Source organism: Panthera leo, chromosome B2, assembly GCF_018350215.1.
Source record: "Panthera leo isolate Ple1 chromosome B2, P.leo_Ple1_pat1.1, whole genome shotgun sequence".
NCBI classification, from domain to species: Eukaryota; Metazoa; Chordata; class Mammalia; order Carnivora; family Felidae; genus Panthera; species Panthera leo.
Genome location: NC_056683.1, coordinates 47,076,279 through 47,091,168, shown reverse-complemented (window position 1 = coordinate 47,091,168; position 14,890 = coordinate 47,076,279). Strand labels below are relative to the sequence as shown.

Below are 14,890 nucleotides of genomic sequence, written 5' to 3'. Positions count from 1 at the left end.
CACAGAATCCGAAGCAGGCTCCAGGCTCTGAGCTCTCAGCACAGAGCCCAAAGTGGGACTTGAACTGGGGATAGGCGAGATTACCATCTGAGCCAAAGTTGGATGCTCAACTGACTGAGTCACCCAGGTGCTGCTGCTACCTGGTATTTTTAGGCACTGGTTTACTCTGGCTAAATAACTTTTCTTTTTACCACTGTGTATTTCCTTGTTCAAATCAATATTATTATGGTATGTATTTTATTGCTTATTCTGTTTATTATTATAGTTTAAATCATATAGAAACATTAACAAACTTCAAGCATGATAATACAATGATAATTTATGCATCATTACTCTGGTATCAGCTGGGGAGAAATAATGGAATAACAAAAACATGGATAACAAGAGCAGTTATAATCTAGACGATAAATGATGAGGGCTCCATCTAGAACAGTGGTGCTGCAAATGTAACAGATGAGCTGGTAGAAGCAATAACTTGAACTGATACTCTGCTGTTCTAATTGGATGTGAGTAGGGATAATATGGAGACAACAGTCTAGGATACATTTCAAGACTTTTAGTCTGTCCTGGATTTTATATTCAAAACATGTGCCTTAGTATTCAGCTCTTCCTAGAACAATAATACTTCTTGGTCTAGGAAGTCCCTGATATACATAGACTAGCCTTAACAATAATTTTAAATAGTGTCCTCTTTCAACTTCAGAAGATCATAAATTAGGTGGTCATTTTAGCCAGCCTTAGAAAACTTTTCAAGTGACCCCACACATGTATGGCTATGAGAAGAGTTTCCCAAATGTAAGAATCACCTAGGAAGCCTATCAAAATGCTGAAATCTGAGCTCCACTTTCAGTAATTCTGATTCTGTATGTTTAGGATGAAATAAAGCAAGACAAAACATAAAACAATGCAGAAATCTATAAGCTTTTTTTTTAATCAAGTACCTTTGTTAATTTTGATTATATCATTAGGAATACTATATGAATATGTCCAAATGAATTGTCTACTATCTCTTCTCTTTCTCTCCACAGAAGACAGAATAAATTATACATACAATAGGTGCTCACTAAATCATATATTGCTTCTTTCTTAAAGTTTATTTATTTACTTTGAAAGAGAGAAGAGAGAGCATGCACACGTGGGGTAGGTAGAAAGAGAGAGTGAGAGAGAGAGAATCCCAAGCAGGTTCCAGGCTGTCAGCCCGGAACCAACATGGGGCTTGACCCCATGAACCAGAGCTCCACCTCACAAACTGTGAGATCATGACCTTGGCCCAAATCAAGAGTCGGACACTTTCCCAACTAAGCCACCCAGATGTCCCTCATATATTGCTTTTATTGCTCAAGTATATGTGTGTATATTGAGCAAAATAACCTAGAATTTAATAAATAGCCCTGAGTGTCCCTAGTGAAAACTACTATGACCTTACCAACCATATAATGCCACATAGAAAACCTCAAGAACATTGTAATCATTCTCTTCTTATAGCTTGAGAAGATAAATAAGGACAATAGAAAGAATGACAAGATGGGGTGGGGGAAGCTCTAAGAGATGAAGAGATTTAATGGAGACCTTGGGAACTGTAGGCAATTCTACATGCATTTTTTTTTTTTTTGACGTGCAGAAATTGGCTAGAAAACAAAATTCTCCTTGGGGAAATATTTGAAGTTATTTTCATGTAATTGTTATAGAAATCCACATGGCTATGATTGTTCATTATTCTGCATGAATAAGCACTACCTGTGCTGACTAAATGGACTGGGGCCAGTGGAAATAACACAAGGTGTCTGGTCACCTGAGAACATTCTGAATATGACCACTCTTCCCCAGGAGATGTAATGAAGTGATATGCATCAGAGTCAAAGGAGCCAGACAGGGAAAAAGCAGAACATAGACTGTCAGCGACTGAAATCACAGAAGAGCCTCTATTGGCACTGAGGCAGTCTCAGAGTTTTAAATAAAGTTCGAGAGGCTCCTGAGAGCTATTAGTTATTGCAGTCTAAAGCTCTCTATTCTAACTTAGCATTCCACTTAGAATGACTTGGATTTAACTGCATCTGATAAGGCTAAGTAGAGGATAAATGTGGAGCCTTTCAGGCAGAAGTAGCTGAAAGGGCAAACACTGTCATGTTAGGATTCCACCCATTTTAATATAAATAAAAAGACTCACCTGCAGACAAAAGATCACTCTCCCCAAAGGGTTTGCCATTCTACTTTTAGAGAAAAAATTAATTATCTGTAATTTTTATTCCTATGGAATCGTTTCTTACTAGGTAACACTACTCAGTGGCACCTATCCTTTCTGATTTGAAATCATAATTTTACCAAATACCTACTTTCACACATCTTTTTTCTTAGTGTGATAACCTGTGAAATGAGGAATACTATTCATGGGTAAGTGACTTAACCAGTCAAAATCAAAAAATAAGCATGGATTTAAATCCAAAAATTTGATTCAGTCATCCCTCAATACATCTTTGACATCCATGCTCCACTAGTCTGTCCCCAATAGGATGACGGACAGTTGTGCTCTTTCTTAAGGGAATTTCAAACAAAAGGAATGTCAAGCATCAATAAGTTAATATATTAGATACACAGAGGCCCATTTAGTTTTTCTGAGCACTTCTGAAATCTCACTATCCAAAAAATTTACTATGAAATTAGGACAATCACAAAAGTCTTTATAAATTATTTGATTACTATGACCTATGAATATTTATTAAAAGAAGTATGCCTCAGCAATGGGAAGCCCATATATGCTAGTGAAGAGGGTAGAAGATGAACAAGCTGTTTTCCTTTCCTTCCTCACTCTCTTACTCATCCTGTACACCAGTAAGACCTTTTTTTGGTATTCAGTTTGTTTATTTGTCTTCCTCAACATCTTCTAAGACAAAGGAAAGAGTCACTATAGACGATTAGCTGCTATTTGCAACGTGTCTTTATTTATGAGATAATGCTAATTTTAAAATGCACCTAAGTCTATGGCCCTCAATTTCTTGGCAAGGACACAGAGATGGTCATTCATTTTCCTAAGGTCACCCTGATATTCTTTAATAGAATTGGGCCTTTAACACTTGAACTTCTGTTTAAATTATACTGATCCTTTCCCATGACATCTAAAACAAGAAACTTATCTTATGAAAAACACTGCATTCAACCAAACAAAAATGCACTTATGGAAATATTTTATGTGTTCAACAAATAGCAGGCTTGGGAAAAGACAATAAAAAAGTTTATAGTATTTTGGGGATGCAAGCTGGTGCAGCCACTCTGGAAAACAGTATGGAGGTTACTCAAAAGACTAAAAATAGAATTACCCTACAACCCACAAATTGCACTATTAGGTATTTATCCAAGGGATACAGGTGTGCTGTTTTGAAGGGACACATGCACCCCCATGTTTATAGCAGCACTATCAACAATAGCCAAAGTATGGAAAGAACCCAAATGTCCATCGATGGATGAATGGATAAAGAAGATGTAGTATACATATACAATGGAGTATTACTCGGCAATCAAAAAGAATGAAATCTTGCCATTTGCAACTACGTGGATGGAACTGGAGGGTAAGATGCTAAGTGAAATTAGTCAGTCAGAAAGACAAAAATCATATGACTTCACTCATATGAAGAATTTAATAGATAAAACAGATGAACATAAGGGAAGGGAAACAAAAATAATATGAAAACAGGGAGGGGGACAAAACAGAAGAGACTCATAAATATGGAGAACAAACTGAGGGTTATGGGAGGGGTTGTGGGAGGGGGGGATGGACTAAATGGGTAAGGGGCATTAAGGAATATACTCTTGAAATCATTGTTTCACTATATGCCAACTAATTTGGATGTAAATTTTAAAAAATAAAAAATAAAATTTAAAAAAACTTTATTGTATTTGTTATCACATATCAGGTATCATCTTAAAAGTTTTATGTTTACTATACAATTTTTAGTCATCAAAGCAAACCTATTAGATGAAGATATACATTTTACAGAAGAGAAAAGCTGAGGCTTGGAGAGGATTTCCTAAACCTGACAGTTTGCAAAGATTATGCTTTCAGCCAGTAAGCTATAGGCAGTTGGTAACTGGGAAGTGAAAGTCATAGAAAGCTGGGCCATGAGAGATCAGCTTCAAGGCAGAGATCCTATTCATCTCTGCAGTAACTAGTTAGTTTTGAGTGATCAGCACAGAAATGACAACAGGCAGCAAGCATACAGTTGTTACTATGTCTAAGATAAGAGGAGAGCTGGTCAGGGAAGGAGGGACTTATTTGACATTTCTGTTTTATTTTATGTTATAGCCAATCTGGTTAGAGTATACTAGGTAAACCCAAGAAGAGAACACTAATTTTAAGAATAAATGTGGGGTACCCGGTTACTCAGTGGGTTGAGCATCTGACTCCTGATTTTGGCTCAGGTGATAATCTCATGGTCTGTGAGATCAAGGCCCATGTCTGGTTCTGTACTGACTATGTGGAGCCTGCTTGGGATTCTCGCTCTCTCTCTCTCTGCCCCTCCCTTGCTTGGGCTCTCTTTCTCAAAATAAATACATAAATCTTAAAAAATTTTAATAAAAAAGAGAAGTAAGAAATGCAACATTCTCTAAACAAGATGCAGTGTTTAATAGCAATGGTCACTGAGATACTCAATTACAAGTTCCACTAAAAGTGTTGGAATGCACAAACCAAAAATATGGTGGTCCCAACCCCTGACCCTCTCCTTTTCTTGCCACATGAGTTATTTTATTTAAATACTCAAAGAAAAAAAAACAGTTGGAATGGAGTTAAAATATAGACATAGGAGCAAATGACTTGCCCTTTTAACATAAAGTTTGGATATGCAAATGAGAAAAAGATGAAAGATACTCACTGATAAAGTTGGGAGGGATGCATCCTAAAGGGCCAACAATGACAATGGTGGATGTAAATACAGAAAAAGACAAACTAATCACAGCAGGTGAGGGAACAAGTGTGGTTGCAAACAACCATTTTAGAAGATTATGGTCAATTTGTCAATCCAATATGTTTATGGTATTTTGTGACCCAAAGTCACAATATGTTTTTACATTTGTTTAACTTAATAATAGGGATGCTAATATTTGACAAGAAAAAACCTTATATGTCATGGGGCATTTATGATTATGTAGTCATAACAATGAATATAAAGTTGGAGGACATCTATTAAGTGTTAATTATGAGTCAAAAATATATTTTTCCTTTTTATGCCATTTTCTATACAATTACTATGGTAATTTCTCACATAACTACCTATACCTTGGTAAATCAAACCACCTTTCAAAAAATTCAAAAGCAATCCCACAGCTTAAAGTATTAGGGACAGGTTTCTCCAGACACAGAGGGAAAAAAATCACATAAAATGGGAGGAAACTAACACTTTAGAAATTCTTACACATGTAATCTCATTTTATCACAACCAAATAAAATAATAATACTATTCCTATTTTGCAATGGGAAAACTTACTGATAGTGAAAACTTACAGGCAGAAAAACAATGTCTCAATATACATTGGCATAGAAATGTAACCTCTGTCCATCAGATCATAAATCTCAAGCTCTTAACAATATTCTATACCATTAAGTAGAGAAGAGAATGGGCTCTGGGTGCTTCTGGATATGGTCTTCCCCGTGAAACACATTCTCCCATAGAAAATGGTTGCACAGAGGACGATTCCAAGGTGACTTTGTCCAAGTGGCTGATTCAGCTTATTGAGAACTCTCACCTCAAATACACATAAAATAAAATACATTTAAGCGATTAACTGGACACATGGCAGCTGAGTGTTTAACAGGGTTTTGTTTTAAATTTTACAGTACAATCTACCTTGATTTCTAAGCTCTTTTTTATAAAAAAAAAAGTTTAGAGTAATATCTAATTATTTGACTTATTAATTAATTGCAATTAAATATTGTATCTGTTAAGCAGGCACTATTCAGTTCTAGTATATGTTTACCACATAACTCATAAAGCCAGTACAGACATGAAAGTGAACAGAAAATACTGAATTACCACATTGCGCAATCTACATGCTAACATGAGCACCTAGAAATTCCTGCCAGTGCTATGTATGTGATTTATTCGTTTATACTCCCTCATTTATAAAAATTCAGTATTTGGAATCATTACATTTTGGAGGTAGAGGGAATCTGAAATTATTAGTCTAACTCTCTTAATTTTTGAGATATGGAAATAAGCCTGGGACAATTAAGTAAAGCCTTCCACAGATGAACAGAATCAAATGATGATAATTTAGTATGTAATGTAGATCACTGTTATACTGAATTTTATACAACCAGAAAATAAAAGTTAATACCATAAGAACTTGGAACTTAAAAATACTAATGAGTTATGGGGTCTTTTGTCATTATGTTATATGCTATGTACTTCCATTTAAAAATATCACTATTGAATATTTTAACTCTCTATAGTTCACAAAACTAAGCTTAGCTTTACTATTACCTAAGTAATCTTGAAAAGCCTCAAGTTGCAAACAGAATAATTTGGTTAAGATTTATCCAAGTATTGGGCACCTGGGTGGCTCAGTCAGTTAAGCGTCTGACTCTTGTTTTGGCTCAGGTCATGATCTCTTGTTTCATGGGATGGATCGAGCCCCGTGTCAGACTCTGTGCTGACAGCGAGGATCCTGCCTGGGATTCTCTCTCTCCCTCTCTTGCTGCCCACTCTCTCTCTCTCTCTCAAAAATAAATAACCATTTAAAAAAATGACTTGTGAAAGTATTGACTGTCAAACATGTGGATAAATTATAACAGCAAAATAGCTCCAAAGAATAAATATACAAGCGCTAAATCTGAAATAGCAATTTTATTTTGATATCCACATGCACAATTTGAACAATCTTGAGAAGACATCTTGTACACAGGAAGTGTGTCTTTTCTGCCACCAGGAGGATTCCACGGGCAGGAGGCTACTCTGGGTTTAACAGTGGGAACAGATGTGCCGGCTGGGATGATTGACTCCCCATTTTTTGTGTGCCTTTCCCTTTCCCCCTCCAGGCTGGTCAGTCAGGTGTGAACCTGGGCCCTCTTACCTGGCCCAACTATGGCCAGGAGCAATATGAGCAAAGAATTTTTCAATCCATCATCCAGGGAAATGAGAGAATGCCACCCTCTACAGGGCCCTCCTGTCAGCAGTCTGGATCCCAGTGGAGTCCATTAGTCACAGGGAGTTGCCCATTGAAACCACTGTGGGAAGGGGACCTAACAGAGAAGTGTAGACAGAACTCAGAGACAGGTGGCTGTTACAAAAGAAAGCCCCCTGGGCCCACATGCCCTGCCATGTGACCTTGGATAAGTCCCATAACTCTGTGTGCCTTGTTTCTCATCTGCAAAATGGGGTAACAGGAGCGCTCACCTTATGTGGTTGTGAAGAGGGCTTAATGAGTCATTCCACACACAAATTTATGACTATCGCCAAAATTGTAGCTACATTTTAAACATGAAGAGGACAGTTTCAAAGTTTGGATTTTAAACGTTTCTAGAGAAGAAAAAGGCAATCCTGTGAATTATACAAAAGCATAACCCTCCCCAAGCTAACAGAGCCAAGTGGACAGATTCTCTACTTGAATCTTCCATTAAGAAAGGATCCACTTTTGGAGAAAGGGAGATTGTGAAAAGATTTCTATGATAGATTCCCAAGGCACAGGTCACAATGTACCAAGCCTGGAAGAGAAGGAAACATGGTCAATGACATGCTTTTACCATGTGTCACCCTGAACCAATCTCTTGTTTTAACATTCCAGTAACTCTTGAATTTTCCCTTGTTTTCCCTGAATTTAAAGGCCTACAACTTACTCTAGTATTGAGGTTATAACAAGCAACAAAGTATAGCAAACATCACAGCTGACAGTTTATCTCAAACTACTTTGTCAGTCTTGACGGTGAACAAGACTGGACCCAGATAGCAAACGTCTCCATTTGTCCAGTTAGCTGTACATAATACCTGAGACCACCACCTCCCCATCAGGAATGTAGCAGAAAAGGAGGATTTTCTCAAAACCATACGCCTGGATGGGGCTGCACCACTGGACAGGTATGGCCTGGACACTGAGGAACACTGGTATACACCCCTGGTCCCGAAGCCCTGCCTTAGCTTTGGCCATCTGAGCCAGAGTACAGGATCTGAGCCATTGCTTGAGATACACTGGCTGGGGTGCCTGGGTGGCTCAGTCAGCTAAGCATCTGACTCTTGGTTTTCAGCTCAGGTCATGATCTCACGATTTGTAAGTTTGAGCCCCACATCGGGCTCAGTGCTGACAGCCTGGAGCCTGCTTGGGATTCTCTGTATCCCTCTCCCCGGCTCGCTCAAAATAAATAAGCTTAAAAAATTAAAATAAAAAAGATACACTGGCTGATATTCCTTCTGGGTGGGCCCCTCACATCACCATGTACTTTGTCAGGACTTCTAATATTATTTGCTAAGAAGAAATCCAGAACTGGAAAATCAGGAAATCAAGAACGAGGTTTAAAAAATGTTTTGGAGCCAAACCCTCCTGAGGACATGCAGAGAAATGGGGACACCCGCACAACATCTACATACAACACACAGTTACAACTAAACTCATTTTTTAAAAGCAGCAAGTTTATCCAATTAGAATTAGAATGCATTTCATTATCCATTTTAAAGGACTAAAACTTTTCAGACAAAGGAGATAAAATCTTTCTGCCTTAAAATTTTTCAAGTCAGAAAACGACAAACTACATGTGACAAATTGGTTTAATGTTGACCTAGCTTCATGTTCCAGGGCCAGGCCTGACGGGCATAAATTCGCTTTATAAGACAGTAAAATGAAGCTGTGTGAGGCACCCCCTCCATCCCTTCCTTCACTCCCTAAATCAAGTTTTCTAGGTCATTCTTTCCATTAGAGAATAGACCAAGTTCTGATATATATCCAATAAACAAATTAAACCCTCTAAAAATAATTACAGTAAATCCAGTATTAACTTTAGATATCCTGTACAAATCAAGTCCTGCCAATAAACTAAAGAATGACCTCCTAGCCCTCCCACTGAACAATGTTAGGTTTACTTGCAGAAATGCATGCATAAGAACATGTATCTACATTCAGTTTATGTAAGCATTTCCCACAGTACTGGACACATCACAGCTCCCAGTAAGCAAATGTGTCAGCTTATGGACTCATCCAGCATCCTGGGAAATATCTGGAAGAAAGGCATTTGCTTTTGCAAATGTTTTTGCATTTCCCAGCTCCATAGAAGAAAAAGCTGTGCATAAGCTCTTCAACCTGCCTACCTCTGGACATATGGAAACATTAAATAACCTCCACCCAAGGTCTACAGAGAATTCACTTCTAGGAACTAAACAGGCACTGAGAATAAATGCACACCAAAGGAGACATCTAAGGACATCACCTGAGCTGAAGAAAAGCCATTCAAAAAAAAAAAAAAAAAAAAAGCCATGTGGAGAATGACAAGATATTGCCAAAACTTCAGTTAAACAATCAGCAGTGAAATTTGAAACTATTGGTATGACAAATCCTGTTTCAGACCTGTTGACTTAGATTCACTTGCGCAACCGTAATTGGCCCAAAACAGGAAATAAGTGTAATGTATATATACTGCTCTAACCTCTTTTTCTCCACCTTCCTTCTTCCTACAGATAAAGCAGATGTTTCAGCCAGCTCTGAGAATCAGCAGTAAGTAATGTATTTATTTTAAGGTGAACATTTTATGATGCAAATACATTGATGCTTTTTCAGTGGTAAATCATATATTGTAAAAGAATCTATGATTTTTCAAAACTTAATCACTTTTATTGAGAGTAATGGGCTTAATTTTTATACTCTTTCTTAAGCTGAGAAAATACTATGTAGCTCTATTATTCCAAAAGCACTTTTAGCGAATTTAATATTTAAATTAAATTTTACTTTTCATTCTAAAATAGGTAATATAATTTCCATGTTTATGACTTTTGGAAACAATTATACCAGAACTTCCTTTCAAGGAAAAATGAATAACTAAAGAGATATGTGTCACATACTTCCATATTAATAATTTCACTCATATTCACATATATGGCTATGTCATTGGTACAGACTATATTAAAGTAAGGATCAGAAGCTATTGCTAATAATTTTAAATCTATCAAAACAAAATTATAGCACTGACATAGAGATAAAAAAATATCCTGAATGATTATCAGCATAATATACAATTTCCCTCATGAAATTCCCTCAAATCAAAAAGAAAACAAAAGACTTATAAGTTTTCTGATCAAAAGTTAATGACAAATCCTGTTTCAGACCTGTTGACTTATATTTGCTTACATAAGCAAATATAGTATCTGCTGTGTATATTTTATATAAGAAAGCAGTTTCAACAAAGAATTTTTCTGGCAAATAAGAAATGGTACCTAATCACAACATTCAAGGAGTAATTTACCCTGCAGAGCTAAGATTTTATTTGCAAAAATATTTTATTAATGTTCTCCTCTATGGCTAAACTGCCATCCAGGGAGTTTAGGAAGGATTTATACTGTTGCCAGAGAAGATCCGGTGTTGCGTCTTTTGTCAATTAAAACCAAAATCTACACCTGCTTCTGTGTGACTCACCTTCTGGAGGAGCATCAAAGGAAATTAAACCGATGACAAGTTGCAAATGCAGGAACTACTCTATAATGATGCGTCGTGAGGTCATTTGGAACCCCTGAATAGAGCTCAGACTTGTAAGAGGAAGAGGCAAATTAGGAGGAAGGGTGTCAGACCTCTAAAGTAATGTCTAAATCAGATAGTGCTAATAATTCCAGTGATGCTGTTTAGTAAGTTCAAGTAAGGGAAAGGAAAAAATGTGGAAAAGAAAAAAAAAACTTGCTTTTGGGAACTGTCAAGGCGGCTACTATTATTTAGGTATCTTTGCAGATTTCCTAGATGATGATGTCTAGAAGTTTGGCAAACTTTGTACGGTGTCATAGGCTGCTTTCTGTAGTGCAGACAAGTGGCTGAGATAAAGAAAGTGACCAGAATGAAGATTAAATGTGACATCTAAAGTTCAAAAAGATTGCATCAAATACTTTCCTGTGCTGTGACTGGTATGCAGATGTGTCTGTACCCACAAAGCACACATTATACATATGTGTGTTGATGCTTTTAATGACTTTTTCTGGTCTAAATGTTTGAAATGTTTTCATCCCCTCCTTTCAGGAGCTAGGGCTTTGAGGCCAAACTGTCTGCACTTACCCTCCGGTTCTTTTGCATGCAAGCATATGGCATTTCATTATTAAATCTCTGATCCGGGGACTGAAGATCTGTAAACTAGGGTATTGAGTCATGTAATCTACTATCTAGACTGTTAGGAGTTTTAACGGGCCCATAAAGAGTGACACAGTGCTTCACACAAAACACAGGTCACCATATAATGGCATGATCATATAGTTCACTTAAGGCAAAGGGATATGGTCTTGAAAACATGCATGTAAAACATTTCATCTATTTATAAATTTAACCCCTCTGTATTTACTTTCATACGTAATGATTAATAAGGATCTGGTTTTTTTGCTTCTTTAAAATTTTCCCCATATAGCAAGGTAATTTCCCCAAAGTCACATGCTAGATAATCTGTTCTTCCTCTAATGCTTTTCTATGCTACCTTGTTTTGTCTGTCTCTTAAATTTTCTATTCACTTTCATTGGCCCATTTTTCTCTTCCTAATACAACATCCAAATTTTGTCAAGACAAGTTTGGAGCCTATTTTAATAACTAGTATGAAAAGATTACCAAATTAATTCTTCTTATTAAAAAGTATATTCAGTTATTCATAGGCCAATTAGAATTTTTACTAGGATTACAAACAATTTTCATATTAATTTAATTAGGATTGATAACTTTATTATATTAACACATACCATAATAGAATGAAAATCTCTTAACTTATGCATATCTTCTTTTGTGTCCTTTACTAGAGTTTAAAAGTAGTCTCCAAACATTTTTTTTTCTAATTCTTGGTTATATCATAAATAAGCTTTATATTTTTTGTACTTTTTTTTTTAAGTTTATTTATTTATTTTGAGGTGAGAGAGAACACGAGCAGGGGAGGGGCAGGTAGAGAGTAAGAGAGAGAATTCCAAGCTAGCTCCACACTGTCAGTGAAGAGCCCCATGTGGGACTCGATCTCATGAACTGTGAGACCATGACCTAAATCAAAGCTGGACACTTAACAGACTGAGCCACCCAGGAGCCCCTATTTTTCATGCTATGAGTTGTATGTTTCTTTTTAATCTTATTTTCTAGTTGAGTGTTGCCAGTTTATGGCAATGGTATTTTTTATAGGTTGACTATTACATCTTACAAACTTTTCATTATGGTGCATTCTCCAGATAATTGGCCATATCATTTAAAAATAATACTAATATTACCTCTTCCTTTCAAGACTTACAAATACGTACTTTTTTTCTTATGACTTTGATAAGGACCTCTCTAATATGATGTTGAACAATACCAATGACATTAATCATTCTTTTTTGTTGTTGTTGTTCTCAATATTAAATGAATGCACCTAGAGTTTCTCCAATAACTACAATATTTGCTAGAGATATTTAGCAATATTTCCATTACCAAATTAATAATCTCTCTTCTTTGTTCTTATTTTTAACTATAACTAGGGGTTGAATTTAATAACATATTTTGCCACATGATTTTTCTTTAGTCCATTAATGTGATGAATTTGACCAATATATTTTCTAATTTTGAATTATTCTTTTTATAATTTTTAATTATTCTTACAGTCCTGATATAAAACTTACTTGATCATGGATTTTTTTGAAATTTGTTTTTATTTGAGTATAGTTGATACACAATGTTATATTAGTCTCAGATGTACAACTTAATGATTTGACAAGATTGTATATTATATTATGTTTACCTCAAGTATAAGCTACCATGTGTCCCATTACATCACTCTTACAGTATCACTGACTATATTCCTTATGCTTTGCTTTTTATTCCCATGACTTACTCATTCTGTAACAAGAGACCTGTATTTCCCTCTCACCTTCACCCATTTTGCCCCCTCTGCATCCCTTCCCTTTGGCAACCATCAGTTTGTTCTCTATGTTTATAGTTCTGATTTTGCTGTTTGTTTCTTCTTCTTCGTCTTCTTCTTTTAAATTCCATTTATGAGTAGACTGTCTCCCTCAGTCTGACTTATTTCACTTAGTATAGTACTGTCTAGATGCATCCATGTTGTCTCAAATGGCACCAGATTTTCTCACTATATCGTTTCTTCCATCATTCCTCCAGAGTTCATGTCAGGGTGATAATACGAAGCCTGCCTATTTTTACAGCCTAACTAGAATAGAAGCCTAAATGCTTACTTTATTTATTTATTCATTCATTCATTCATTCATACATACATAATTTTATTTTATTTTAAAAAAATTTTTTAATTGTCTTGAGAGAGAGAGAGAGTGCATGTGTGAATGGGGGAGGGACAGAGAAAGAAGGAGACAGAATCCCAAGCAGGCTCCGCACTGTCAGCTCAGAGCCCAATGCAGGGCTCCAACTCACAAACCGTGAGACTGTGACCTGAGTTGAAGTCAGACACTTAATCTACTGAGCCACCCAATTGACCCTATACATAATTTTAGGGAGAAATAGAATGCCAGTGGGGGAGAGGTGCATAGAAAGAGAGAGCTAGAGAGAGAGAGAGAGAGAGAGAGAGAATCCTAAGCAGGCTCCAGGCTCCATGCTCAGCAAGAAGTCTGATACAGGGCTCAATCCCACATGACCTGAGCCAAAATCAAGAGTCAGATGCTCAATCTACTGAGCCACGCAAGCACCCTGAAAAGTTTGCTTGTTAAATCAACCCTTTTATGAATTCTTCTCTTAGGAACTAAACAAATTCTCCCTAGTGTCTAATTTGAAAATCCTTATTTCCATAAAATGGGCTTTTAAGGCAAGGTATGGCTATATAATTTTTGTAAGTTTATGTTTTTCATTAATTAGTAAGCAGTGATATCATGTCATTAGAGAAAACAACTTATTTTTTTCAAGTGAGTATTTCAAACTTAGGGGTGCTCCTAACACCAATATAAAGAAGAAGCTATATGCTATAATTTAATTGTGTATATAAATTTATGCTTTAGAAAGACACAATTTGCTCTGCTGTATATAGTTAGCAGTAAATCATCAACACTTGGATTTGTAAATCTTTGAATCCCTTTGACTTTTCCCTAGTCACACTCTTGAGAAATTACTGATCTCTTGAAAAGGAAAATTATGAATGGAAGAGCAGAAAACTGTATAAGAAGAGAGACTTGGTGACTTGCATGTAGCAAAATAACTCTTCTGAGGGCAACGATTTAGAAAGAATCTAAAGTTTGTTCCCAAGGAAATAGTCGAGGAGATATATCATGACGCACATTTAAAAATTGTCTATATGCAAGTGAATAACAAGAAGACTCTATTACTTTCCTAATTTTTTAAAAAATCTTTGCTTACTTTTGAGAGAAAGAGAGAGACAGAGTGTGAGCAGGGGAGGGGCAGGGAGAGAGGGAGACACAGATTCTTGAAGCAGGTTCCAGGCTTTAAACTGATAGCATAGAGCCCAAAGCATGGCTGAAACTCACAGATAGTGAAATCATGACCTGAGCCAAAGTCAGAGGCTTAACTGACTGAGCCACCTAGGCACCCCTCCTAATTCTTTCTAATGTTTTCTGTATGACTCTACCAAATGGAAATGCAAATAAAACGTATCCTATCTGCACCTGCTATTTAGGGAGGCCCCTGGGGGCAAGAGGTGAGGTGGAGCTAAATGCATTGGTCTTACAATATATCTGAATATCTGAATACAAAACATCTGAAATATTTATTTCCAGAGCCTTGCTCTATGCTAGATTCTTCCCTT

At 36.5% G+C, this 14,890-nt stretch overlaps 1 protein-coding gene and 1 long non-coding RNA gene across 2 annotated transcripts in view; one reads left to right on the top strand and one right to left on the bottom strand.

Moving 5' to 3' along the window:
• Window positions 1–6,817: 6,817 nt before the first annotated feature.
• Window positions 6,818–14,890, bottom strand: part of LOC122220011 — a 12,238-nt gene continuing 4,165 nt past the window's right edge. Inside the window, exon 2 of the long non-coding RNA XR_006202638.1 lies at window positions 6,818–7,693. This is a non-coding gene — a long non-coding RNA (uncharacterized LOC122220011). The remainder of the gene's footprint in view (window positions 7,694–14,890) is intronic.
• LOC122220009 (cysteine-rich secretory protein 2-like) overlaps window positions 9,651–14,890 on the top strand; it is a 26,281-nt gene continuing 21,041 nt past the window's right edge. The window contains exon 1 of the mRNA XM_042939025.1: window positions 9,651–9,687. Coding sequence (XP_042794959.1) covers window positions 9,660–9,687 — 28 coding nt within the window. The 5' untranslated portion in view covers window positions 9,651–9,659. The remainder of the gene's footprint in view (window positions 9,688–14,890) is intronic.